Source organism: Excalfactoria chinensis, chromosome 12, assembly GCF_039878825.1.
Source record: "Excalfactoria chinensis isolate bCotChi1 chromosome 12, bCotChi1.hap2, whole genome shotgun sequence".
Classification (NCBI taxonomy): domain Eukaryota; kingdom Metazoa; phylum Chordata; class Aves; order Galliformes; family Phasianidae; genus Excalfactoria; species Excalfactoria chinensis.
In genome coordinates, this window is record NC_092836.1 from 10,954,766 (window position 1) to 10,981,516 (window position 26,751).

The window sequence follows — 26,751 nt, forward strand, 5'->3', positions numbered from 1 at the left end:
TCTCACGGTGTAGGGGTGGCAGATGGGGTTTGCCCTGCTTGGGGCTGAGCCCTGACTCTTATCCTGCCCCAGCTCCACCTCCCGCCCCCCCGGCAGCATACAGCAGGGCCACTATCAACGCATTTTGCCTCATCACAGATGAAATCACCCCGGGATGCGGGTGGGTGTTTGCCCCCTCATAGCTCATGGAGCTGAATTTGGAGGGGATTTCGGGAACTCAGCATAATTATCTCACATTGGACATCCAACCAACTGCTGTTCTATAGAACTGAGCCTGCCCATAGGCTCTGCTGTGGGCTGGAGTGCTTGCGCTTGTGGGGTGGTGGAGAGAGGAAATAAATGGGGCTCTGTTCTTCCTTCTGGAGACAGGACAGGAACTCACCCCCCAGCATGGCAGAGTGGCCAAAATTAGACCGAGGCACTGATTCACGCTGTACCACAGCCCCACGTGCCTGTGGGTTGTAGGCACATGTACGTCAGCAAGACACAGGGACAGGGCACAGGGATAGGGGGCATCAGGGCAAGAGGGCAGCCAGCGGGCACTGCAGGCAGGAGCCAGAGACAAGGGGTCAGGTTGGCTGTGTTGCCCCAGACCCTGTAGCATACAGAGAGGCACAACATCCTTCCATGAGCACATCTTTAATACCACGTCCCACCCCTGCATTGGTACACATATACATTCGCTGTATACAGATATACACAGAGCAGCAGTGCATCTAGGCTGCGGAGGAGCCAGCGTCACCTTCCTGATGAGCAGGAACTGCCTCTAACATAGCACCATCCTCAGGGTCTCCCTGGTGGGTCCCAGTTTCCAGGCAGAGGTGTGAGCTGGAGTTCTCTGCCAAACCATTGCACCCCAAAAGGGGAACCAGGTCCCAGGTGGGGTGAAGGTGAAATTCATTCAAATGGAACAGGTTGTGTGGTTGCATGCTGGGAGACCAACGGGGAGATGAGGGCAGCCCACAGCCTTGGGGATTTGAGGTGTTGGGTTTGGGGAAGGGGCCCAACTGTGCCCACTCTCAGCTCTGGGTGGCCAAAGAAGGAACATGGGGCCAAGAGCTGTCCCATTGGTAGCTAATAAGTTAAAAATTAAACCAACACCCCCAAGAGAGCTCTGGTTTGGAAAGCAGATAAAAGGCATATGGGGAGGTTGTGTTCCCATTTGATAGAAATTTCACCTTTAACGGGAAATAGAACCGATGTAAAGGGAAAAACCCATGAGCAACAAGAAGAGACATCAGAAATAGCACCATGTTCCTGCAGGGATCACCACGCTACGCCTCCGGCTGACGTCCTTCCCCATTGCCAGCACCTGCGGGGGGAGGCGAGGTGGCACCAAGCAGCGCACCAGGTGTGATGCTGCTGGAGCTGATAGCCCTGCTGTTCCCACCTGTCCCCACGTGCTGCCTGCAGTGGAGCTCACACTCCTCCCGGCTGCTGAAGCGGTTGAGGTTGCCCTGGCAGCCACTGTAGATGAAGGGCCGGCACTCGGCGGCTCTTTGGTTGTAGTACCAGCGCAGCGTGTACCGCTGGCAGCCCCCCTCCTCCAGGGGTTGGGTGCAGGGCTCAGCTGCAGGGACAAAGCACAGCAGTGAGATCACTGAGGGATCTCCTGTGCCATGCCTGGTGCCCCATGGGGCACAGGGAGCTCACCATCCTTTGCGAGCTGCTCCGAGCTGTCTGCATCCAGAGCTGTGTCATAGTCTTCCTCCTCCCGGTACATGCTCTCATACTCCAGGTCATTGGTGTCAACGACAACACGCCTGTCCTGCCCTGCAGACAACACTGGCCATGAGTGCAGCACTGCCAGGCTATCCCATGGCCATGTGGGCATCCTGGGCGCCTGTGAGCACAGGGCTTGCAACACACAGAGAGGGGATAAAAGGAACAAACTGCACAGGGACAGCACTCACCCTCCTCCTCCTCTGCGTGCGACACTTTAAGCACGGGGACGACGTGAGCATTGAGATCTGGGAATGGCTCAGTGGGTGGGTAATGGGGGAAGTGATCTGGGAAGGAAGGACAGCACAGACATGGGAAACCCCCGTGCAGGTGCAGAACAGCCCAGAACTGCCTAGGGAGGGGTTCCTGGGGATGCCCCATTCCCTGGAAGCTCAGAAGTGCCCTGGGAAGCACGATGCAACTCCTGCCAGGGAGGTAGCACTGCCATGCTCAGGGAGGCTGCACTCCGATGCACCTGGCTGCAGCTCCACACTCTCCATCACCTGTTTGGCTGTGCTCATTCTCCTGGCGGACACTTCTCCCTCCTCCATGGGCAGACTGAAGGATGCTCCTGGGCCGGGTCCCCCATCCTCCTTGGAGACAAAGCGCCCAGTTGTGCCAGGACCCCACATCCCATCCCACCCACCACTGCAACCCACATCCCAGCAGGACACGATGATCTTTTTGGGTCCATTCCAACCTGGGATATTCTATGACCCTACAGACCCACTGTGTGCTGTAAACTGGGCAAGGGTGTGGGGAGAAGAACAGAGACACAACCTGAGTGCTCACGGGAATCCAAGCGCCGTGGGAGCTGCCCTCCACATGCTGCAGGAGAGATGGGATGGGGGTGAGTGAGGGGCTGTGTGGGGCAGCCCCCAAACCCAGGGCGGCTGTGAGGTGCTCACCACAATGCTGGCTCATCTCCTGCCTGACAAAGGCGCGGATCTCCTCCTCCTGCCCAGTGGTGGAGCAAAGAATGCACAATTAGAGATAGGAAAAAGCTTTCCCAAGGCTCAGAGCAGAGTCTGGAGGTGGGCTACGCTCCATCAGCAGCAGTGGGATGGATGCAGTGCCCCTTCCCACCTGCTGGCCCCATGCTGACAGCCCCTTACCGTCATGCCTGGATCCCCCTTCTCCCCACGGAGTCCCTCAGCACCAGGACTGCCCTAAGGACAAACAGAGCAGGGCTGGGAGCTGTACCACTGGGTCTGTTCTGGGCAGGGCTGGGCTTACCCACCTGCTCTCCTCGTTCTCCAGGGATACCAGGCACACCACGGGCCCCCATCACTGCCTGCCCAGGGGGGCCTCTCTCCCCCTGTAAAGAACATGGTCACATCCCATCTGGCTCCAGCCCAGACCCAGGACAGGGATCCCAAACCCTTGCTGAGCAGGGCAACACAGGGGGGTCCCCAAAGCCACTGAGCTGGTGGGAGAGGTATGGGGCCAGGACACAGCTCCTGATGCCACCAATCCTTGGCCTCTTGGGAAACAGAGACTCACCTTCTGGCCCTGCATGCCCTCGGGACCTCGTGGCCCGACACTACCTGGGGGACCAGGGGGGCCGGGAGCACCATCACTGCCCCGGGGGCCAGGGGTACCGATCATGCCTGGTGCACCCTATAATGGAGCAGAGGGTCAGGATGGAGATGTCCACATACCTACAGCCCAGAGCAGACACTTCTGGGACCTTCAGTGCCCTTTGGACAAGGCTTGATCCCAGTAAAAGCAATGCAGTGTAACCGATGCTGCCTCTTCCCACAGCTCACCCTGTCTCCCTTCTCTCCCTGGTCTCCTTTGGCTCCCTGCTGCCCATCGAAGCCGCGGTCACCCTGTAGAGAGGAAGGCAGCAGGAGCTCAGGGGAGCAGCCCTGAGGGGCCATTCCTGAGGTCTCAGCACAGCCTCCCACTGCCCTACCTTGGGTCCCATGAGCCCCTCCTTCCCAGGGACGCCGGGTGCTCCTGATAATCCCAGTTCTCCCTGGGGGATGAAGCAGAAAACTGTGAGTCCCTGGATGCATGTCCTCCTTGCAGTGCAGTACTGGCATGGTGCTTACCGGCTCGCCTTTCCTTCCTGGCAGCCCCGAGCGCCCTGGCAGCCCCGGCTCTCCCTGCAGGAGCAAGGCAGGGTCAGGTCTCAGCCCCATAGCTCCCCCAGGAACAAAAGGGGACCCTGTGACCAGGGTCTGTGTGAACCCATTGCAGGGCTGAGGTCCTGGCTGCAGAATGGTAATCCTCTCACCTTCTCACCCTTATCTCCATCAAGGCCACAGGCGCCTTTCATGCCCCGCTCACCCTGCAGGGACAAAGGGAGTCAGAGCCCCACAGAGCCAGCACCTGTCCTGGCCACAGAGCACAGGGATAACCCACCTTGGGGCCACGCAAGCCCAGCGGCCCCATGTCCCCCTTCTCTCCTTGTGCTCCAGCAATGCCATCCCGACCAGGCACACCCTGCAGGAAGCACACAGTATGATGAGGACCACTCCTGCCCCACAGTGGGATGGCACTGCTACAGAGACGCAGCTCCTCACCGGCTCACCAGGCTCCCCTGGCACACCAACTTCTCCCTGGTAAAGGCAACAGCAAAGATGTGGGTCGGGGCTGCTGGGCAGCAAGGGACTCCACAGTGGTACAGGGTGCCCAGCTCCTTACCTTCTGCCCACCAGGGCCGCGTGCCCCAGGGAAGCCTGCAGAGCCCTTCTCACCTGGTTCACCCCTTGCACCCTGCAAGCACAGCCCCAGATCAGCACTGGGCAGGAGGGAGAGCTTTGACCAATGCAGGGCCACATGCTGCCAGGATGCCCAGCACTGTGCCAGAGGCATGGATGCACATGGAGCACAAGAATGCTGTCATGCTCTTTGGTCCCTCTAGCCACTGCCAACCACGAGCCCCCCACTCTCCAGCCCTGCCCTTCCGCTCCATACCTTCTCTCCAGGCATTCCCTGCTCCCCTTTGTCCCCTTTGTCCCCTTCGGTGCCCTTTAGGCCACGGTCTCCCTGAAGAGGGGAGAACAGAAGGATGGAATCAGGGGTCACTGGGGTATGGAGGAGAGACCTCCTACCTGGGCAGGGACATGGGGGTCCATGGGGTGGATGTGCCCCCTGAGGCAGGATCCCTCAGCAGATCCCCAGCTCTTACCGGCTCCCCCTTGCTGCCTCTTGCCCCAGCAGGCCCCTCCACCACAACAGTATCTCCCTGCATGCAGGAGAGAGGTGGGTGTGAGCTGGGGAGGAACAGCAATGCCGCTCCCTGCCCCAGCCCTGGGGTCTCACCTTGTCTCCTTTGGGCCCCATGGCCCCGATCTCTCCCTGCAAGGAGGGCATGGTGAGATGTCACAAGGGTGGGAGCACTCCCTGTCTCCCCAGCCCCAAAAGAGGTTCCTTACCTTGTCCCCACGCTCCCCTCGGTTCCCAGGCAAGCCCTATGGGATAAAGGAGAATGATGGTTGTTGGGGGGGGGCCAGCTGGGTGTGTGGTGAGCTGAGTGGTACGTACCATTGGCCCACGGTCGCCTGCCAGCCCTGGGCGCCCATCTTCACCCTGCAAGCAGGAGGGGAGGTGTGAGGGGTGGGTCTGGGGGGTACCCTCATGGTGGGGACATGGGAGTGCCCAGGTGGTGTGGTGCTACGTACCCGTGGTCCTGGGTCTCCACGTTCACCTCTGGCTCCTGGCAGCCCGGCTCCTGGGTCACCCTGTTTGGGGAACACAAGAGTTTGTTCCCCTCAGCAGCTCACCTCAGCAGGCAGCAGCTCCCATGACCCCAAATGCATCCCCCCACCGTGCCAGGGCACATCCCATGCCCCTGCATCGCCCCAAGTGCACAGAACAGGCTGCCAGGTGCCATCACCCAGAGTGAACTCAGCATCAGCCAAAGGGGAGCAGCAGCATCCCACAAGAGGAGCAGCCCCTCATCCCTGTGCCATAGGGCTGTTCCCAGTCCTACCTTGTCACCCTTCAGCCCTGAGGCCCCTTGTATGCCCTAAAAGAAAGAAGAGGGGTGAGTGAACCATGGGAGGGCTGTGCCAGGTGCTCTGGCTGGTGACACCATCTCCCCCCTGAGCCAGCACAGGACCAGGGAGGGAACCTGCACCCACCCTGGGAATGCTGCAGCCCCATACTCACTGCTGGCCCTGGGGGACCTTGGGGTCCAGGTGGTCCTGCTGCACCATCTCTCCCAGGGAAACCAATCACACCCTGGGGGGGGACAGCAGTGTCAGTGCTCAGGGCAGGGAATGGGGCTTCTGAGCCCTCACTGGTGCTGCCCGAGCCCACTGCCATTACCCTCTCTCCAGGGGCTCCTGGTGGGCCAGGCTGCCCACTGTCCCCTCTCAGGCCTGGCTGTCCCGGTGCCCCAGCGATGCCCGCTAAGCCTGGGGGTCCTGGAGGTCCTGGCAAACCAATGTCACCCTGCAGCAAGGGGGAAAAAGACATAGCCCAGGGAAACAGATGGGAGGGGAGGGGACATAGGGCCAGGGATAAGGCAGGGCATACCTTCAAGCCTGGAGGCCCATCCTGTCCTGGTGGTCCCCGCACACCTACACCTGGAGTGCCCTGTGTGGTGTCAGAATGGGAACAGTCACCCCTGGGAGCACAGGGATGGCAAAGCACTTGGGATGGGGATTCTCACCTTTTCCCCCTTGACTCCAGATGATCCCTTGGCTCCCTGCAAAGACACAGAGCCATCAGGACACAGGATAAGGATGTGATCCCATCAGCTCTCCTCACATCATCCTCTACTCACATCTTCACCGGGGTCTCCAGGCTCCCCAGCTCCTCCAGGCTCCCCCTGGCAGAAGGACAGAAGCAAAGAGCAGGTGTGGGTGACAAGTGGGGAGAGTGGGAATGGCTGGAACCCAAGAGAGCATGGTACTCCCATGACACCCTCCTCACCTTCTCACCCTTGGGGCCAGGCAAACCTCGGGCACCTTTGGAGCCCTAGGGAGGGAGAGCAGTGTTGGGGATGGGAGAGCAGTGCTGGAGTCTGGCTCAGCCCAGGGAGACACAGGGATGGGGTTATAGGCACCAACTCACCGGTTCACCCAGCAGCACGCCCTCCAGCAGCGCTGGCTCACCCTGCAGCAACATGGGGTCAGACACTGACCTTTGCCTGCTATGGGGAGGGTCTCCCCCAGATGCACAGCCCACTCCTTACCTTCTCGCCCTTGGCACCAGGAGGGCCAACGATGCCCTGGGGCAGAGGGGAGAGAGGCAGTGATCAGTGGGGCTGTGGTCACCTGCTAGCCCTGGTGAGCAGGGGAAGCTGCAAGGAAGAACTCACCTGCCCCGGCGCTCCTGTATCCCCTGGCTCTCCTTTGGGGCCAGTAGGGCCTGATGGTCCTGGCACACCCTGGCACAAAGCACACAGCCCTCAGCCCCAGCTCTGCAGCCTGTGCTGAGCCCCAAGACACAGTGCGATAGCACTGGCTGTCATACCAACTTCCCAGGCATCCCTGGTTCGCCATCCTTCCCTGGCACACCATCCCGCCCAGGCACACCTGGCTTGCCACTCTCCCCCTGCAGAGTGTGAGAGCAGAGCTGAGGCTAAGCACATCCCACAGCCAGGCAGCCATGGGGTTGGCATGCCCTGGGGCTGAGGGCAGCTCCATAGGGCACATGCTTACCACTTGTCCTGGCAGCCCAGGGGCACCTGGTGGGCCCTGTGATGGACACACAACCAAAAATCAACCCACAGCTGAGGCAGTGGGAAGGGCTGCTCCCGAGGAGTGTGCTGGGGGTACCTACCACCAGACCAGGTGGTCCTGGAGGGCCAGGCAGCCCTATGCTGCCCTGGGGACCAGGCAATCCCTGCAAGGATAACAGCGGGGTCAGGGAGGAGATGCCGTGCTGGCACATCTCTCTGGGACAGCAGTAGCTCAGCTGTTCCCAGGAAGGGGTTGGTTTTGGGGAGGCTCACCCGGATGCTGGCACCAGGCTCCCCTGGATCACCCTGTGGGGACAGAACCCATGTCAGTCCTGCTGCTCCATTTCCCTGTCACCACCATCACAGCTGTATCCCCATGTACCCTGAGCCCTGAGTGCCTCTAGGAGGGACCAAGTTCTCCCTGCAGCCCCCAGTGCTGGCATGGCATCACTTTCCTGCACCAGACCAAACACGGAGATGATGTAGGTGATAATGACAATGGCAATGACATACCTTCATCCCAGTTGGACCCTGGCTCCCTGGTAGGCCGGCAGCACCCTGCAGAGGACAAGGGGACATTACATTCAGGGCAATGCCTGCTGGTGGCACAGCTCTATGGGGTGAGAGAAGGTACCAGGACAGTGCCATCCCAGGACCATCACCCCCATTCATTGCAGGGACACCTGCCCCAAGTCCCCTTTGCAGGGAAGTGCCCTGCATGTGACACAAGGGTCTCCTTACCGGAGGTCCTGGTGGCCCTGGCTCTCCCTGATTGCCCTGAGAAGGAGGAAGAGATGTGGTCAAGGATGTCCCTGGTGCACAGTGGCTCTGGGAAGCACCCATGCCATGCAGAGACGAGCCTGGCCAGCTCCCAGCAGGATGCACCATGCCTAGCACACACCGAGCAGGAGCCAGGCAGTGACATGCTGGGGACAGACACCTACCGGGCGGCCCAGCACACCGGGGAAACCTGGCAAGCCCTGCAAAGAAGCACATTACAGCCAGCAGGGGGGCAGGACCACACCACGTCCAAGCAGCCCTGCCTGCCCCTAAAGCTCCCATGGGGATGAACAGTGTCACCATGCAGTACCCACCCGGGGGTACTTACTGAGGGACCAGGGGGCCCTCTAAAGCCCTGTGGACCCTGTGTAGGAGGGAAGGATGCAGACAACATATGAATGCTCCAATGGGGCTGGTGGTGACTGCTGTGCAACCATGGGATCTGCCCACACCTCCCAGCCCTCAGCCCCCTGCAGCCACACTCACCGGCTTCCCCTCAGGGCCAGCCAGACCCCTCTCTCCTGGAAGGCCCTGGAGATGGTGGAGACAATAGTTGTGATGAGGATGGAGATGGGGATAACAAGGACAGTGATTGAGATGGAGACAGTGGGGTTGGTTGATGGAGATTGTGATGAGGATGGAGACCATAATAGGGATGGAGAACATGATGATGGAGATGGAGTCTATGGGGGTGAGGAAGAACAAGATGGAGATCATTGAGGTGGTGGAAAACATGGTAGAGATGGAGATGAAAACCACAGGGACAATGCAGGATGTGGTGGGGATGGAGATGACAAGGATGATAGAGGGATAAGAATGGAGATTTGATGCCATACTCACTGGAGAGCCATCCCTGCCCTTCTCGCCAGGCTCTCCTCTCTCGCCCCGTGACCCGCCTTCACCCTGATGTGGGGAGAGGTGCAGAGTTGTAGGACCTGTGCGACAGGCAGGGATGTCCCTGTCCTCCACATGCCCTCACATCCCGCTTGCACCCAGAGAGGGATGTCCCCAGCTGTGCCCCCGCCCAGGGCTTCGTTCTGTGGGGTCACCCTGTTGGCAGCACATGAAGAGGGGAGAGCAGAGACCGATGCTGAGCCCAGAAAGGGAGTGTGAGGAACAGAGAAGCAGAGGAGCCACAGGAGACTTACTACACTCAGACCTTATCTCCTTTGGGTCCTCGCTCGCCCTCGGCACCAGGCTCACCCTGCAGGGAGGAGGACGGAGACACCATCAGAACCACCTGCTGCAGTTTGGGTTGCCCGCCCGCTCTCCCAGCTCATTGCAGCTGGCAGTTATCACATTGTCCCTCTGTAAAGAACTCAGATTCTGGCTCCATCGCTGCCCTTCTTTCTCCTGGACACGCACCTTCACTCCCTTAAGTCCGGGGGGACCGCGCTCGCCTGGGAAGCCCATCAGGCTGCCCTCCATCGCATCTACCTGCGGGCACAGTGTGGTCAGGGCTGGCATCCAGGGAGCCCCAAAGAGGTCCCCCAGTGGCACAACCCTTCCCTAGCCCCCATGCCAAGGGACGAGACATGAACACCCATCCCTGGAGGCATCTGCTGGCACCTCCTGGGGACAGTCCCCAGCAGCATCCACAACCTACCTTGGGCCCTGGGGGTCCTGGGGGGCCTGGCAAGCCATCTCTGCCCTGGTGAAAAGGAAAACAGATGGAGCATCCCCAAAATGTACAGCCCATGGGGCATATCCAAGTCTTATGGAGAGCAAAGGGACAGAGGGGACTGCACTCCCATTACAGCTCACCTGCTCACCCCGGTCACCCTTCTCACCCCGGTCACCCTGCAGAAAGGAGGTGAGAGGGCTCATGGAGCTGTCCCCAAGCCTGAAAGCCATGTCCCCCCACCCACAGCCCCACACTCACCTTCTCACCAGGCCGCCCAGCCTCCCCCAGCTCGCCAGCCCGGCCTGGCACCCCTGGGATGCCCGGCTTGCCTGGCTCCCCTGGCTGTCCTGGTGGCCCCTCCAGGCCCCGCTCACCCACAGCCCGTCCTGCAGGGCCCTGAGGACCAGGGGCACCTTGGTCCCCTTTGTCACCTTTGGGTCCTCGCTCACCAGGGAATCCTAAGGAACCCTGCAAAAAAGCATACCAGGCTGTGGGGTGGGCACCCCAAGATGCAGGGAGCTGTGAGCCCCCATAATGCATCCCAGGGCTGGGGGGGATTCAGCAGGGCTCAGGTCTCAGAACCAGCTGGGAAGGGGGAAGGTGGCAATGAGTCTGAGCAGAGCAGTGGCCCCCCTGGAGCACCACAGTGCTCACCTCCCGGCCTGGGGGACCCCTCTCCCCTGGTTCCCCCCGGCTGCCCTTCTGCCCCCGCAGCCGTTCGGACACGGGCAGAAAGGAGTCCGAGCTCCCATCATAGGCACCCGTCAGCTCCTTCAGAGATGAGATCTGGAAGGGAGGAAAGAGGCAGTGATCAGCAGTCATGCACTCCAGACCCAGTGCCCCATCCCACACCTCTCTGGTCTCTCACCAGCACCTGGCCCCATCCCCATGTCTACCCCATACCTTGATGCCAAGGGCTTCCAGGCTACGTTCGATGTTCTACAATAAAAGGACATGAGAAAGGAAGCCTATTGTGCTGCTTCTACCACTGGGGCTCTGGGGTCCTCCAGTCCAGTGGGGAACTCACCACTGCAGTCCCAGGGTCTCCGCTGACTCCAGGCCGCCCCTAAGTTTGCAGAGCAAGAGGGAATGGGATGTGCCATGGGTGAGGTGAGCAGAGCTGCTGCTGTGCTCAGTAGGTTTTAGAGTGAACGTCACAGGGCACTGCCTGGGAGAGGCTGTGGTTCTCCCATGGTGCTCAGTGCTGGGTACTCACTGGCTCCCCTCGCGGTCCTGGCTCCCCTGGGTCCCCCTGAAATACAGCAGAACAGTCAGGAGGAGCAGGACCAGGATGCCCAGCCATAGGATCCCTGAAGGACTCACTCCCTCTAGAATGGATACCCCCCAGTCCTCCAGGCTGGAGGACACTTACCTTCGGTCCGGTGATCCCACGGAGACCGGGTGAGCCCTGGAAGGTACAGACAGGACACAATGGCACCCATGGACATGGGGCAATGCCTCAAGGGAACCACGGGGCAGTTAGGGCTTGGGGACAACAAACCTGGCCAGGGGGGCCAACCTGCCCTGGGACACCGGGGACACCAGGGGGCCCAGGGAGGCCTGGCATGCCTCTGTCCCCCTGCTCGCCCTTGGCACCGCTGTGGCCCTGTCAAGAGAGTGGTGTCACACCTAGAGACCAGGTGCTGTCCCAGCCTGTCCCCATTGGGGACAACCCACTGCACAGGGCTACTCACATCTCTGCCGGGGGCTCCAGCATCACCCTTGTCTCCCTAACCAGGAGGAGAAAAAAAACCTCAGTATGATGCTGTCCCCAGTCCTAGAGGCGACACCAATGGGGACCATACAGGGCTCTGCTCCTCACCTTCCTCCCATCTTCTCCTGGCGTCCCATCTTCTCCCTGGGGATGGAAGTTATGAACCAGCACCCACAGCACGAGCAGTGAGTAGGACAGGAGCAGTCTCCAAGGCACAGGGATGCTGTGCCACATGCCTCCCTCGCCTCTGTGCCAATTTGGGGCTGCCAGCCCTCAGTGTCCCCAGGAGTACCCCAAAGCCATATCCCGTGCTCTACTCACATTCTTGCCATTTAGGCCAGGTTTGCCATCATCACCGGGTTTTCCCTGGGAGGAAGGAGAGGCAGTGAGAGGAGTCCCCAGCATGGGCAGTCATGGGGTTCCAGCTCCTAAAGATGTCCCCCAGGAGATCTGGGATCGAGTGCAGAGGCACAGTGCAGGATGTGTCTCTGCAGCAGGACAAGTCTCCATGGCACACGGGGATGTTACTCACAGGGATACCAGGTGGTCCCAGTGGTCCTATTGTGCCAGGTGGTCCCTGCTCCCCCCGCAGTCCAGGCAGCCCCTGCAGGGAGAGAAGTGGGGAGGCACAGGGCAGCAGCAGGACACAGCCTCTGCTATGGGAGGTGAGAGCACAGCCGGGCATGGTGGCATGGCACGGCATGGGGGGGCAGTGACCAAGGGGCATGAAGCAGGAGTGTCATGACCCCAGCAGGGAAAGAACACACACCCATGCTCCCAGGAGATACTCACATCTCGACCAGGGTCCCCCTGCTTCCCTGGGTCCCCCTATAGATGAAGAGCAGGTGAGCATCCCATGAACATCTCCAGCAGACATGCAGTGGGACAACTCTGCCCCACCACCACCTTCATCCCCTGTTCCCATTTCCAGTGCCACTCCAGATCACTCACCCTCGGCCCAGCAGGTCCTGGGGGGCCAGGTTTCCCCTCCAGCCCATTGCGGCCATCTAGCCCCGGTGGGCCACGCTCCCCCTGAAACAGAGCAGCGTATGAGGGCTGGAGCTGCACTGAGGGATAGGGGGTGGTGGGCAGCCTCCATCACCCTTACCTTCTCTCCAGGCAAGCCTCGGTCCCCAGGGTCACCCTACAGGAAGAGAGTGGAGTAAGCACTGCTCCATCCCCAAGTGGGGCTGAGTATGGGAATAGGAAAAGAGGTACTCACCCGCATGCCGGGGGGGCCACGGGGGCCTTCAATGCCCTGCAAGAGATACGTGACAATGGTGGGCACAACCCCAGTGCCCACCATGGCTTTCCAGGTCACCACTCACCCCACACCTACCCTCAGCCCCGGCAGTCCGGGGGGACCACTCTCGCCCTTGGCCCCCTTTGCTCCATCCTCGCCTGGATCCCCAGCATCCCCCTGGCAAGGATGGCACAGTGGTCAGAGGCACTGCAGTGTGCAGTCCCACAGCAAAGCATCACATCATCACCTCTTGGCTGTTACCTTCTCACCCTTCTCTCCTGCTCCTCCAAGCCCTACATCCACCTGTGAGGCAGAGAAGGGACATCAGAGCGGGCACAAACCTGCTGGCAGGGAAAGGGGAGGGTACAACTTACAGCTCGTCCTGGCGGTCCAGGAGGGCCCTGAAAGAAAAGAGAGCAAATGCGTTAACAGGACCCGGTGTGTGCTGGGGAGGGGGTGCAGAGCTGGTTCCTGGGTGGGTGACACTCACTGGCTCCCCACGGTCACCCTTGGTGCCAGGTGCTCCGGGAATGCCCTGTGAAGAGGGATGGGTGAGAAGGGGGATGGGGTACATGGGGGATGGGGTACCATACCTTACCATAGGGTAAGGGGGTACCCATTGGGCAAGGGGGTACCCACGGGCACTCATGCGGTGGCACTCACATTTCTGCCTTCGGGACCTGGGTCTCCAAGGTCACCCTTCTCTCCAGGGGGGCCGCGGTACCCAGGCAGCCCCTAGTTGGGGGGCACGGGGAGGTGTGTGTTACCCTGGGCCACTCAAGGCCACCAGGGTCTCCCCTGGCCCAGGGTCCTCACCAGACCAGAACTTACCCGTGGGCCCCTGTCTCCAGGTTTGCCAGGCACACCTGCTTCACCCTGAGAGATAGATAGGATGAGTGGGCTGGGGGCAGCAGGGGACAGTGCTCCAAAGGATTCTCACTTACCGGGGTGCCTTCATCACCCTTCTCTCCACGCTCACCCTATAGCACAGGTCAGGGGACAAGAGAACAAGTCACCAGTGTCCCTCTGTGCTGTTCCCCATTCACTGGGGCCTCAGCATCCCCATAGCATCTCCCACTGCCCCCGGCCCCACACTACCTCCTTGCCACGCTGCCCTGGTTGTCCTGGTGCACCCACTCTGCCTGGCTCACCTTTCTCGCCTGGCTCCCCTGCATCACCCTGGGGGGGAAAGAGTCAGGGGGGAGACCAGGGGGAGAAGAGCTCAGTAGCCCATGATGGATGGATGGATAGACAAAGGAGTGAAGTCTCCTGCAATGCCATTACCTTGGGGCCGCTCCTGCCAGTGAGGCCAGTGATGCCCTGGGAGGTGCAGAAGGACAGTGTGTGTTAATGGGCACCTGGGCATGAGATCAAAGCCCAGCTCCATGCATTTATGTGCACTCACCCGCTCGCCTTGCTCGCCTTTGGGACCGGCTGGTCCTGGGATACTCAGGCCAGGGACACCCTAAAGACAAAGGGAAGCAGCTTGGAACAGCGGGACTAGCACCAAGGCACTGCAAGGAGATCCCAGATGGGCTGTGTGCTCCAGCAACTACCCAGCCCCAGAGGTACTCACAGGGGCACCCCTCTCCCCTGCATTGCCCTTGGGGCCAGGAGGCCCCTCTGGTCCTGGAAATCCTCTGTCACCCTGGAGCAGATAAAAAGGCACCATTAGCCCCACCCCCCAATTTCCCCTTCCCCATGCTGCAGCTGGGGATCAGCATGGGCATCCCCACAGTGCCAGCATCCAGCACTGCTGTGCCATGCCACCATCCCAGCTGTGCCATGGGGACACTACAGAAAGTCAGGGACAAGGCTACCTTCTCTCCTCTGACACTGGTCACACTGGGTGCCTGGGGACAAAGCAGCAAGGACAGTGCTGGGTGCAGCCACCACTCCTTGTGCCAGGAATGGGTTGAGCTGCCAGGCAGAAGCACTTACCGGCTTGCCAGGTTCACCGGGTGCTCCCACATCACCCTGGGGACACACAGAGTCAGTGCCATCCCCTCCCCACAACCCCAGCCCCAGGTCCCTGCTTCTCCCTCACCTTCTCGCCCCGTGGCCCGGCTGGTCCTGGTACTCCCTGGTGCAGAGAGAGGATACTCAGAGGTTGGCGGTGCCTGGGGACATGTACTTGTGCCACAGCCACCTCACAGTGCTCTGGGTGCCCACACTCACCTCTCTGCCTGATGGTCCTGGCCGTCCTGGAGCTCCTGTCTCGCCCTGGAGGAGGAGAGGAAGAGGAAGGGGAAGGGGAAGGGGAAGGGGAAGGGGAAGGGGAAGGGGAAGGGGAAGGGGAAGGGGAAGGGGAAGGGGAAGGGGAAGGGGAAGGGGAAGGTGCCCCTGAAAAGGGCATGACCGTGGCCATGGGTGCCCACCTACCTTCTCACCCTCGGGGCCAGGTGCACCTCGGTCTCCCTGCAGAGTGAAGCAGAGGAACAACTCAGGCAGCTGCCCTCCCACCACCAGGACTCCATGGTGAACCCCTGGTCCCACTCAAGACCCCCGGCAGCTTCCCAGGAGCACAATGCCACATGGAACCCAGGTCCCCAGAGGCCACCGAAGTGTCCAACCACACATCAACACCACCTCACCTTCTGGCCCATCTCTCCCAGCTCTCCTGGTGCCCCGCGCTCTCCCTGGTGCAGGAGGAAGGCAGACAGTGTTGGGTGCTGGCATAGGGAGTGGCACAGCACCCACATCCCTTTTCTCCCCACAGAGGAGCTGGGGGATTGGGGTGCGTCATGAGAGCATCCTCTCACCACTCACTTTCCTGCCTTGCTCCCCTGGAGGTCCCCGTGGGCCCTGGAGAGAAGGGCATAGAGATGTCACCTCCCAAGCAAGGTTAATGCTCTGCCCACCCTGCCTTGTCCATGACACTCACCCGGTCTCCAGGATCCCCTGGGCGTCCAGGTGGCCCTGGGAATCCCTCTTCACCATCACCCTGTGAGGTGAAGAAGCCAGCAGTGTGTCCATGAGATGGGACTACCTGTCCCCATCACAAAGCCAGGGGGGTCCTGGTTCCCTCTTACCTTCTCACCCTTGGGGCCGGGAGTACCAGCAAGTCCCCGTGGGCCGGGCTCCCCAGGTGGACCCTGGAAGAGATTGGCAAGGGGCACAGCTCAGCCTCTGTGGGGACTCACAGCCCTGCTTCCCTCCAAACTCAGCACTCACCGGGGGGCCTGGCTCCCCTTGAGGCACTGTCCCATCAACCAGTCCAGGGGGACCCTATGGAAAGAGGGATGAGATCCTGCATAGCAGCCCCATAGCTCAGCCCTTTCCAGTGCCCTGGTAGGCAGAAGTACCAGGCAAACATGGTCACTTACCCTCTCCCCTCGATCACCCTTCTCCCCCTGCAAAGTGAAAGAGGACAGGTAAGGCTGAGGACGGACTCTGTTCATGCCCACCCCCTTTTTCTATCCCCCTCAAATGATGGGAGCAATGATGGGCAGAGCACATCAGCAGTAGTGTCAGGGCATGTGCCATGCTCATGATAAGGATGGATGATGTGGGGGTCATAGACAATGAATATAGCCATGCAGGACCAGGAGCTCTGCATGGGAAGCAGCTTCAAGCTGCCAGCTGTCCCTCCATCCCCACACAGTGCCAGCTGGGACATACCTTCACAGAGTCTCCTGGAGGTCCTGGTGGCCCCATTGGCCCAAGGGGACCTGGAGGACCTGGGTCACCGAAGGGACCTCGTGGACCAGGGTTGCCAGGGGAACCAGGGCTACCCTGGAGGAAGGAGATGCTCTATGAGCATGGGATGCAGCATGGGCAGGGAGTACTGGTGGACATTCCCAGCATGCACAGCCCCATCTGTACCGGTGTGCCTGGCTCCCCTTTCCGTCCTGGCAACCCCTGTCCTCCATCCACGATCACTCTGGGCTCTCCCTGAATGAGGGGAAAAAGTAATTAAAAAACAAACAAAAGAAAATCAGTGCCACCACACTCCCTGCCATGTCTCTCTCCCCAGTGACAAGCTTAGGAGGCAGAAGAGATAAGATGTCCCCCTGTAGCCCTCTGCCCAACACCTACCGGCTCGCCTTTTTCCCCCTTCAGGCCAGGATGCCCCGTTGTTCCCCGCAGTCCCTGGAAATGAATGAGAGTGAGAAGGGTGCCCTTGGGGGCATGGGGCTTGGGAGGAGGGGTGCCATACTCACAGGATCCCCTCGGGGGCCAGGAATGCCCTGGTTGCCCTGGAAAACAGCAGAACAAGAGGTGAAAGCACTGTCTCTGCCAGCCAGGGGAGCAGGGATGACATGGCATGGCATGGCATGGCATGGCACAGGTTGAGATGGGATGGCATGCATTGGGATGGGATGGCATGAAGACAGCAATGATCCCACCAATAAGACAGACAGCTCCAGCACAGGGAAGGGGTAGGAAGATAACTTAGGGAACAGGCAGGGGAGGCTGATGGGTGGATAGAGCCCATTGGTTGAGGCTTGATCAGCACCAGCAAACCCATGGGTACATCCACACTCACCGGCTGGCCAGGGGACCCAGGGCTCCCGGGGGGGCCAGGAAGCCCCGGCCGCCCATCAGCTCCAGGGAAGCCCTGCAGGAGAGAGGAGCATCACAGCAGGGCCAGACTCTTTCCAGGTGCCCCCTCTCCTGCCATGGTTGGGAAGAGGTCCTTGTGCCTGGGACTCCAGGATGTGCAGATACAGGGGGCACTCACCCTGTCCCCCTTCTTGCCCGGCTGCTCAACGCTCTCTCCTGGTGGCCCTCGTGGTCCCACAGGTCCTGGAGGGCCAGGCAGTCCATGGCGGCCCTGGAACAGCAAAAAGGACAGATTTGGTGGCAGGCAGTGGCCAAGGGATGCTTCCTCCATCCACCACTGTGGTGAGGGCTGTACGGATCCCTTCCCCAGCACCCACACAGCAGGAGTACAAGGGGACACAGGGGCTGTAGCACTGTTCCCCATCTCCCCCCACACTACCCATCAGGACTTTACCGGTTCTCCAGGGGGGCCCGGCTGCCCCACACGCCCCTGCGGCCCCTGCAGAGGCAAAGCCAGACATCAGTATTCACCAAGGACTGCTGCAAAAGGGGTTTGGGGGGAACACAACCCTGCCCTAACCCACAGCTGCAGGAGACCCCAAACACTTACTGCCACGCCAGGATCCCCCTTCTCTCCCTGCAAGGGGATGGAGAGAAGAGCTGAGAGGCTGCACCCCTCTGAAGCAGCTGCCTCCATCTCAGCCCCACACTGTGGACAAGGTGGGCAACTCACACTGAGTCCCCATGGCCCAGGAATACTCACCCTGGGGCACTGCACAGTGCAGGGCTTGGGTTCTGGCTCTGGCTGGTGAGACAAGAGGAGGAGATGTGAGTGTGGGAGAGGAAGACCTTGGCTCTATGCCATCTGCTCCCCAGCCCCGGGCAGCCCCCAGTCTCTCACCCTGGTGGAGATGATGGTGCAGAGGTCATCGGTGAGCTCTCCCTCCAGCTCTGACAGGGCACCACGGTTGCGGAAGACAAAGCGTGGGTCCTCACCACTCACCATGCGCCGGAGCTGCTCCTGGTCTGCCCCCTCCAATCCCACTGCCAGCACTCGGATCCCTGCACCAATAGCATCTTCAGCACCTCGCTGGAGCACCCAAGGGGACCTCATCCCACGAGGACTTCATCCCATGAGGACCCCATACCACAGGGACCATTATCCAACCTCACCCACTGCCTTGGCATCCCTGGCAGCAGTGATGGCATCATCCCCGGAGGGGCTGTCAGCCAGCAGCACCAGCACTGCTGGCACACCAGGTCGCCGTCCCGCACCCGGGCTCAGCAGGTAGGTCCTAGCAAAGGTGATGGCTGCCCCTGGAGGGAGGACAAAAGGATGGGGGGGTCAGCAAGGTCCCACTGGCTCCTGGCCCAGCCCCAGAACATCTCCTCACCAATGGCATTGCCGCTGGGCTCCTCGTAGCGCATGGTGCGGATTTGCTCCAGCACGGCGGGCAGCTCACTGGAGCGGTTGAGGAGCAGCCAGGGCAGGCTGCGGTAGCTGTACGTGGCCAGGCCCACCTGTGAGGGCAAGGAACAGATGTTGGCATTGTCATCCCTGTGCCCCATGCCCCCTGCCACCATGCAAGCCTCATACCTGGGTGCCATCAGGGCCCAAGTGGCCCATAGCAGTGATGGTGTTGGAGAGGAGCGTGCGGACGGTGTCAGCACCAGAAGAGCTGTCACGTGTGCCATGCACCAGGAAGACAATGTCTCCTCGGGCGTCCCTGCAGACTGTGAGGAAAGGGACAAGGTGGAGCAGAGATATCAGCACCCCATCCCCTCCAACACCCATCCCAACCTGCATACCTGGCCTCTCGCTGACGGAGTTCTCAGCACCAGGTGTGCTCCCCAGAAGCGGGCGGATGGTGAAGGTGTAGCGCTGGCCCAGGCGCAGCCCAGGGACCTGTAGGGAGCTGGCAGTGCCTGGCACCACGTGCTGTGTCTCGCCGCCCGCTGCACACATAGTCAGGAGGACAGGGACAGTGAGACCCCTGGGGATTGCTGCCCCCCACCCAGGGACATGTACCTGCCTCACCTGCAGGGGGGCTCCAGGACAGGACATATTCAGAAGCACCAGGGACAGGGGTCCAGGAGAGTGTCACAGAGTCTCTCTGCACCTCTGTCACTCGCAGGCTGGTGGCATGGCTTGGAGAGGCTGCTGAGGGGAAATAGGGTGCTCCAGCCCATGGGGCAATCCCCATCCCACTCCCACACTCATCACTCTCCTCCATCCCAACCTCCTTGCAGCACCACACATTCCTTACCGGTGGCAGCGGTGATGGTGACTGGTGCGCTCTCCTGACTGCCCACCATGCTGGTGATGCTGATATGGTAACGCCGGCCTGGCTCCAGCCCTCCCAGGTCATAGGAGCTGGCAGTGGCTGGAAGCTGCTGGCTGCGCTGGGGGCCACCTGGTGGGGACAGAGAGGTAAGTGGCCAGGGTTTGGCATGTGGATACACGGCTTGGGCACACTCACCCTCAGCTGGGCGCCAGACCAGGCGGTACCCGCTGCTGCCAGACACTGGCACCCATGCGAGGCGCAGACGATGTTCCGAGGCCTCCATCACCTGGAAGTTGCTAACACGGAGCACCGGGGCCACCTCCGCTGCGGTGGATATGGGCAGACGTTAGGACACAGCTGCCCACCACTCCTGTGTGCCGTTCCCTAACCCTGTACTCACGGGTGGTGACGATGATGGACACAGGGTTGCCTTCATGGTTGCCTACGAGTGCTGTGACCTTCACAGTGTAGGAGACTCCTCCCTCCAAGTCGGGGATGTCAAAGGAGCTGATGTGGCCTGGAACATGCTGGCTCCTCTCCGAGCCCCCTGCCAAGAGCCACACATCAGCCCTTGTGCAAACATCATTGCCATCCCCATCCCTGCTCCCATCCTGCGGTACCGTCCCGACGGCTCCACACCACACGGTACGCTGTGGCTCCTGGCACACCAACCCAGGTGACACGGGCAACATTGCTCCTGGATGACTGCACCTCCAGCCGGGATACTGTCCCCACCTGCTCAGCTGCTGTGACACGGAGAACCACTGTCACCTGCAGTCAAGGCACATGGCACCAGCTGACAGCAGCAGGCAAGGGCACACCTCACCTGTCCTCCCCATGGTGGTGACCGGGGGACCCTCACGGCCATCAATGATGGCTGTGACACCAATGGCATAGACAGTGCCAGCTCGCAGCCCCTCGATGGTGAAGGCAGTTGGGTTGGCAGGCAGGAAGCGGGACTGCTCCTGACCTGGGAGAGACAGCTGAGATAGGGAGAGCTCCCATGGCACCACTGCATCACCTCCAAGCCCTGCACTCACCATCGCTGGCCCTCCACGTCAGTCGGTACCCCGCGGCACCCGGCAGCCCCCTCCATGTGACCCGCAGCTGGTTGGGGCCGGCCTCCGTCACCCGCATCTCTGAGACACTGCCCACTGCTGGGAACTCTGCATACCCGATGGCACCGGGACGTCAGCATGGGGACACCCCGAGTGACCACCGCAATGCAGGGCTGGGTCTAACCATGTGCACTTACTGACACGGATGCTGAGTGCAGCAGCAGCGCCCTCCCGGCTGCCCACGAGGGCTGAGACACGCACCAGGTAGGTGACACCTTCCCGCAGGTCACCCAGCTCCAGCGCTGTCTGTGTGCCTGGCACACGCCTCGTCCTCTCGGTGCCATCTACAGGGAGCATTGTGCCACGGGGCCCTCAGTGCCACAGGGGATGCCAAGCGATAATGGCACCACGGCCCCATCCCATCCTGCCGGCTCACCCTGCGTGTTGCGCACTGTCACTTTGTACTCAGTGGCTCCGGGGACGGCGGTCCAGCCCAGCCGCACCCTCCTGCCCAAATCCTCGATGAGACGGAGATCTGACACCGCACCAACTGGCACCTCCACACCTGCAGGGTGGCACCACTGTAACTTTCCCCCAAGCTTGGACCAGGAGGTCCCAGGCTCTGTTCCAGTGATGCCATACACGATGTCTTGCTCTGGGCTCACCTGTCTGGAAGGTGGTGACAGGGGTGGCCACCTCCCCACCTTCATACAGTGTGTACAGGGTGATGCGGTACTCAGTGCCTGGCTGCAGCCCCGTCAGCTGGTAGGTGCTGGCACTGCTGGGCAGCGACACGGTCCTGGGGGGCTCCAGCCCTGTGTGAATGGCAATGTCAGCACGGGCTGCTGGCCCCATGCCATGTCGGGGACCAGGTGCTGTGAGCCCACCTGTGGCTCTTTTCCACTCCAGGCGGTAGCCACGGGCCTCACGGATGGCAGTCCAGAGCACCTGGATGGACGTGGGGCTCAGGATGTTGGTCCGTAGCGTCTGCTCCGTGCCTGCCTCTGCAAAAGGGACCCATAGGCCATACCACCTCACCTCCTTGTACCCCCATGATGATATCCCCGTGTGGGGACAGCTGCGTGGTGCTTACGTGTCCGTGCAGTAAGGGTGGCAGTGGCTGCAGGCTGCTGTGCATAGCGTGCTCGCAGTGTCACCACGTACTCGGTGTTGGGGCGCAGGTTGCTGAGAGTGGCCGACAGTGTGCCAGCCCCCAGGCTCCTCTCCTCACCCTGGGGCATTCCTGGGGAGGACACAGAAGGGTGCGGGCAGGTGTGTGGCAGGGAAGGGGTGTGCACAGCTCCCTGCCCCGGAGATGCCAGGAGGTGCCAGGGGTGGGGAGCACGGGGTGAGGCTGGGACGGGGGCCAGGGCAGCGCCCAGGGACGGGGAGGGGCCGCCAGGTGCTGCAGCACACACAGCTACCCCAAAGAGGTGCCTGTGGGGCACGGCATGTCCCCTCACCTGGCGTGGCATAGCTGAGGATGTAGCCTTGGGGTGGCTCGGGGCCAGGCTGCCAGGCCAGCCTCAGGAAGGTCGGCCCGGCTTCGGCCACATGGAAATGCTGTACACCGCCACGGCTCTCTAGGTACAGCAGGGGACAAGTGTAAGCCACGTGCAGCCAGCACCTACCCACATCCCCCATCCGCACCAGGTACTCACGGGTGCGTGCACGCACAGACACCGACTCGCTGACACTGTTGGCATACTGAGCGATGACAGTCACCAGGTACTCTGTCCCTGCGCGCAGCCCCCGCAGCACAGTGCTTGTCTCCCGTGGGCCCAAGCTCACCTGGGTGGGAGCAGTGTCACCCTGATGCTGGTGGGCACCAGGCACCCCAAGCAGGTAAAGGACAGCGCTCACCTCCTGCCGCTCAGCCGCCAGTGGCTGCCCCAGCCCTGTCAGTGGGACATGCTGCACCCTATAGCCAGTGACGGGGCCACTGGCCGGGCTCCAGCGGATGCGCAGCACATTGGGGCTGTGCTCCAGGACCTCCAGGTTGGAGGGACCAGCATGACCTGGTCCATCTGTGAAGGGACATGGGGCTGTCAGCTCCAGGGTGCATGAGGAGAAGGCATTAAGGCGGGTCCCATGCCCTCTTTTGAAGGTCTCCTACCAGGGGTGCGTAGCGTGCCCCCTGAGCTTGTGCACACCCGGCGTGTCATCAGTGGCACCAGTGTCCCCAGCAGCTTGAAGTCACCCACATAGAAGAAGAAGGAGTCGGTAGGCAGCGAGGCCACACGGACCAGCTCCTGGCGGTCGGCATTCTTGATCCCTGAAGGGGACAGGAAGGGTGGGTGAGAGCAGAGCCCAGCCTCAGGGGGAGCCCATTACTCAGGGGTATGGATACCAATGGGCACACCCCGGATCTGCTCACCCACAGCGAAGACCTTGATGCCCAGGCTCTTCAGCCTCAGCGCCGGCTGCTCAGCATCATCCTGGGACTTGCCATCCGTGATGAGGATGCAGATCTGCAGAGCCATGAGCCTCAGCCCCATGGACCCACTGCATCCCTCTGGGATGTCCCAAATACCACTCCCCACCCCCATACCTTTGGGACCCCAGGCCGCAGCTGCGTGGGACCAAAGAAGTTGTCAGAGACGTAGCGCAACCCAGCACCGGTCCGTGTGTTGCCACCCTTATAGCTCAGCTGCTGGATGGCCCTCTGAATGCCCGTGCCATTGGTGTGCTGGGAGAAGCCAAACTCCACCCTGGGGGCATGAGGACACATGAGGACACTTATGTCCTCATGTGTCTTATCTCCCAGACCCACAGTCCCACAGCCCCACATGCCCCATCCCCAGGGCTCACCGCGGATCGTCGCTGTACTGCACCACCGCGAAGCGCACCGCCTTCTCTCCCACCACGTGCACGAAGGGTGACACCAGGTCCTCCACGAAGGTGCGGATGGCACGGAAGTTGTTCCGGCCAATGCTGGACGAGCCATCCACCAGGAAGGCGATGTCGGCCTCCAGCACGTTCTCGCACACCACTATGGGACAGAACTGGTTGGTACCCATATCAGCCCCCTGTGCCCTGTGGACCCCCAGATCTGTCCCTTCTTGAGCTCATGTCGCATCAGTGCCCACTCCCACAAGGATCCCCATGCCCAAGCTAAAGTTTAGGGTGCTGCAGTGAAGAGGAGCAGCAGAGCCCCTCTCACCCCACTGCAGGCCCTATAGTGGTACCCAGTACTCAGCACTCACCTTGGCTCCTCTTCTGCACGGCAGCAGCCTGGGGGGCCAGGAGCAGGGCGAGGAGTAGGAGCCTCCCACTCATTGTGGGGCCCTGCAAGACAGCAGGAGAGGATGCTACAGACTGTGCCTGTGCCAACCCCATACCTCTGGGCATGGTGGTGACGGATGCATTGGTCAGAAGCAATAAAAAGGAGTGAAATGCCATAACATCACAATGAAAAAGTAAACACGGATATCCTGCAGAGCTGCCCGCTGCAGGATGTGGGCATGGTTGGGCTGCACAGCAGCAATACCCGTGAATTTGACTTCCCTGCCCCAGGCTGTGTCCAGAGTACTGCTCTGGGTCTGGGAAAGCAGAGCTAGGTGGAAAGTCCCAGCACAGAGAGCCACATGACAAGCACCCAACTCCACTCCATCCCTCCCCATCGCACCCAGCCAGGCTGTGACCCCACTGATGCCCGGTGCTCAGGACAGGAGGGCAGCACAGGAGCCAGCCAGCCTGCATGTCGGCTGTGCCCCCCACAAACCTGTACTGCTGCCTCCTCGTGCCCGCCCTACGCTCACCCCAGCACTCCTGCCCTACACGCAGTGGGGTGGCACAAGCTCCAGGGCTCCAGAAAGGGCACGATCCCGTGGGGACGGGGAGGGCAGCAGCTTCCCACGAGCACCCGCACGGCGCTGCTTCCCGCACTCGGGCGCGGAGCTGCGGGGGGGATCCGGCCCCGTGCCCGGGCACAGCACCCCGCCCGCCCCGTGTGCCAGCCCCAGCACGGCCCGGCCGAGTCCAAAGCGAAGGCGGTGACCCACGGATGCCCGAGCCCAAAGGCGTGGGAAATCCCCCCCCCCCGCCTCCCCGACTCCCTCCGCTGTCCCCCACCCCGGGCTGAGAGCACGTTGGGGGGGGGGGGGGCGCTCCCGGAGCGCGCGGCTTCGCCACCCACCTCGTCCCGCGTGGGGCCGCCCCGAGCCGAGCCGTGCCGAGCCGTGCCGAGCCGTGCCGTGCCCAGGCGGCCCCCGGCGCTCCCGCCCCTTTAATCAGGGCGGCACGGAGCTCGGCGGTGCCGCCGCCGGGGGGGTAGTGCCGCGGCTCCCGCCCTGTCCCGCCTCCCCCCATCCCATTCCCCACCCCAAAGGGCTTTTCCCACCCGCTCCCTTGGGAGGGCGGGATCAAGGCAGGAAGGTGCGTTTTTTCCCGCTTTTCACCCCAAAATGTCCCGGGAAGGAGAGAGAAGAGCCCTCCACGCCGGGACCGGGACCGGTTCAGAACCCTGGGGGGTTTTCTACGCGAGTTCCGAAAAGAGGCGTCAGTGAGGAACCAAAAGGGCCCCCTGAGCCCTGGAGTCTTTTCCTAACAGCGTCTCCATCCCGGCTGATGCTAGGATGGCTCCTGCGCCCCCATGGGGTGGGGGGCAGCAGCTGTGGGATCGCTCCTGTCCTGGGCACCGCCTCTTAGTGCCGAGCGTGGAGGATGAAGTGACTGAGAACTGTCCCAGAGACAGAGAACTGCCGCTGGGATGACTGCAGGAGCGGATGCTCGGCAAGGTGATGAGCTGGGGAACACCTGCGGCCCCGGCACTGTGCCAGCATTGCCTCCCACCTACGGCAGGGCCATGTGTGGTCCATCAGGGTGCTCCATTCTTCAGTCACTGCTTGTTCCCACTAGGCTGACCCATGCGGATGGGCATATCCCATGCCAGCTCCCTGTTTCCCTGCACCCTGTGCAGCTGTGCCCTGCTGGCCTCATGTAAGGACAGCAGCCTGGGGGCTCCTCTCCCGGTGCCAGCATGGTTCCAGGGGCATCTTCCCGTGGGCTCCAGGGGGTTGGCGAGGGGTCACCTACCACCAAGCAGGGATGCTCAGGGCAGCTGCAGGCAGATTTCCCAGGCACCAGCTGTTCTGAGCACGGGAGGAGTGGAGGTGTCCCTCTGCTCTTACAGGCAACATGAGCAGATCATCTCAGTCCTCTCTGCAGCCAACCCTTGTCGGGCCCCTAAATCTGCTTCAAAGGTCACCATGGCCACAGGTGTCCTCCAACTGCCCCATGGCCGTGGGCTTCACCCCAGGTCAGGGCCATCCACAAACCCTCCTCCCACCACAGCTCGCTTAATGAAGGCAAGACGGCCTGTCCCAATTAGGCAGGGGCTTCATTAATCAGAGAGCGGAGGGGTCTGCCAAGGGTTCTGCTGCTGGCCCTGGGCCCAGCGCTGGCAGAGCAGCTCAGGGTCACCGGTGCACGGGCAGAGCTGGGCACACAGTGATGCTCTGCAGTCGCCCTGGGCCCAGCAGCACAGCCAAACATAGCAAAGGGCAGTGGCCATGGGGAGAGCCCTGCTGCAGCATCTCTGTCCCTAAAAGCTGCAAGCCTTCCTCTGCGGCAAGAGGGACTGCTGGTTCTTCCTGGCTCCCCCGCATACCAGGACTGGGGAAGGAATCTGTGCCTGCAGAGGGAGAGCACCAGGTGTGCGTGAGTCACACTGTGGGGGGAGAGGCAGCCCTATCCCCAACCAGAGAACCCCACTGCAGGCATTCCCTCAACCCCAAGCTTCAACCTAAACCCTCCTTCTACTCCTTCATCCGCCCTTTGTCCCTGCAGCTCAAGGCTTATGCCCTGCAGCCACAGCCGTCCCAGTCCCACTGGAACATCCTCAAAGCTGCTGCCTGCCCTTTCTCAACCCTCGAGGGCTGGCAGCCAGTGCTGGTTCCTGCAGTCTGTACCTGGGGTTCCCCATCTCCTGGCTGGGTTGGCCCCAGGGGAGCACGTGGTCCTCCCGATGGCACTGATCAAAGCATGCAAACCCTAATTCTAACCCTACTCATAGCCCCAGCCCCTCACCCTGCCAGTCCCTCACCCTGCTGAGCCTCTCCCTGCCCTGCGCGTGCCTGGCAGACGCCCTCACTGCTGGCTTAATGGGAAGGGAGGGAAGAGAAAAGCTGCTTTCTGCAGCCTGGGGGTGCAGTTCCAACCCCACATCATGCTGAGC

At 61.5% G+C, this 26,751-nt stretch overlaps 1 protein-coding gene across 1 annotated transcript; it reads right to left on the reverse strand.

Annotated features, from left to right (window-relative positions):
* Positions 1–788: 788 nt before the first annotated feature.
* Positions 789–26,088, reverse strand: COL7A1 (collagen type VII alpha 1 chain). Its single transcript, XM_072347592.1, is given in 120 exon segments — positions 789–1,312; positions 1,391–1,570; positions 1,654–1,773; positions 1,914–2,009; positions 2,226–2,315; positions 2,503–2,550; positions 2,631–2,679; positions 2,838–2,891; positions 2,963–3,040; positions 3,226–3,342; positions 3,492–3,554; positions 3,641–3,703; positions 3,780–3,833; positions 3,965–4,018; positions 4,093–4,173; positions 4,254–4,289; positions 4,375–4,446; positions 4,648–4,719; positions 4,862–4,918; positions 4,996–5,031; positions 5,109–5,144; positions 5,218–5,262; positions 5,355–5,414; positions 5,666–5,701; positions 5,845–5,916; positions 6,004–6,129; positions 6,214–6,273; positions 6,350–6,385; positions 6,464–6,508; positions 6,613–6,657; positions 6,754–6,795; positions 6,875–6,910; positions 7,001–7,069; positions 7,156–7,236; positions 7,344–7,379; positions 7,465–7,527; positions 7,637–7,669; positions 7,877–7,921; positions 8,105–8,140; positions 8,308–8,343; positions 8,630–8,674; positions 8,984–9,046; positions 9,303–9,347; positions 9,509–9,580; positions 9,750–9,794; positions 9,908–9,943; positions 10,026–10,235; positions 10,422–10,553; positions 10,671–10,706; positions 10,795–10,833; positions 10,984–11,019; positions 11,140–11,175; positions 11,269–11,373; positions 11,462–11,497; positions 11,590–11,625; positions 11,803–11,847; positions 12,014–12,085; positions 12,274–12,309; positions 12,433–12,513; positions 12,590–12,625; positions 12,704–12,739; positions 12,821–12,901; positions 12,986–13,027; positions 13,099–13,125; positions 13,215–13,259; positions 13,388–13,459; positions 13,556–13,600; positions 13,669–13,704; positions 13,823–13,903; positions 14,009–14,044; positions 14,130–14,189; positions 14,301–14,372; positions 14,545–14,577; positions 14,666–14,701; positions 14,772–14,807; positions 14,903–14,947; positions 15,107–15,142; positions 15,319–15,363; positions 15,494–15,529; positions 15,609–15,668; positions 15,757–15,819; positions 15,899–15,952; positions 16,051–16,077; positions 16,346–16,459; positions 16,550–16,618; positions 16,763–16,816; positions 16,888–16,923; positions 17,214–17,285; positions 17,409–17,501; positions 17,685–17,729; positions 17,841–17,867; positions 17,994–18,035; positions 18,132–18,292; positions 18,404–18,547; positions 18,625–18,751; positions 18,828–18,964; positions 19,040–19,186; positions 19,269–19,388; positions 19,498–19,644; positions 19,711–19,839; positions 19,916–20,062; positions 20,136–20,261; positions 20,342–20,485; positions 20,556–20,681; positions 20,771–20,917; positions 21,010–21,138; positions 21,239–21,388; positions 21,461–21,577; positions 21,667–21,816; positions 22,037–22,156; positions 22,235–22,364; positions 22,437–22,600; positions 22,690–22,848; positions 22,951–23,044; positions 23,125–23,284; positions 23,385–23,565; positions 23,780–23,861; positions 24,712–24,799; positions 25,783–25,872; positions 25,874–26,088. Coding segments are annotated over 120 exon segments (9,225 nt in total). The 3' UTR covers positions 789–1,274.
* Positions 26,089–26,751: the final 663 nt, after the last annotated feature.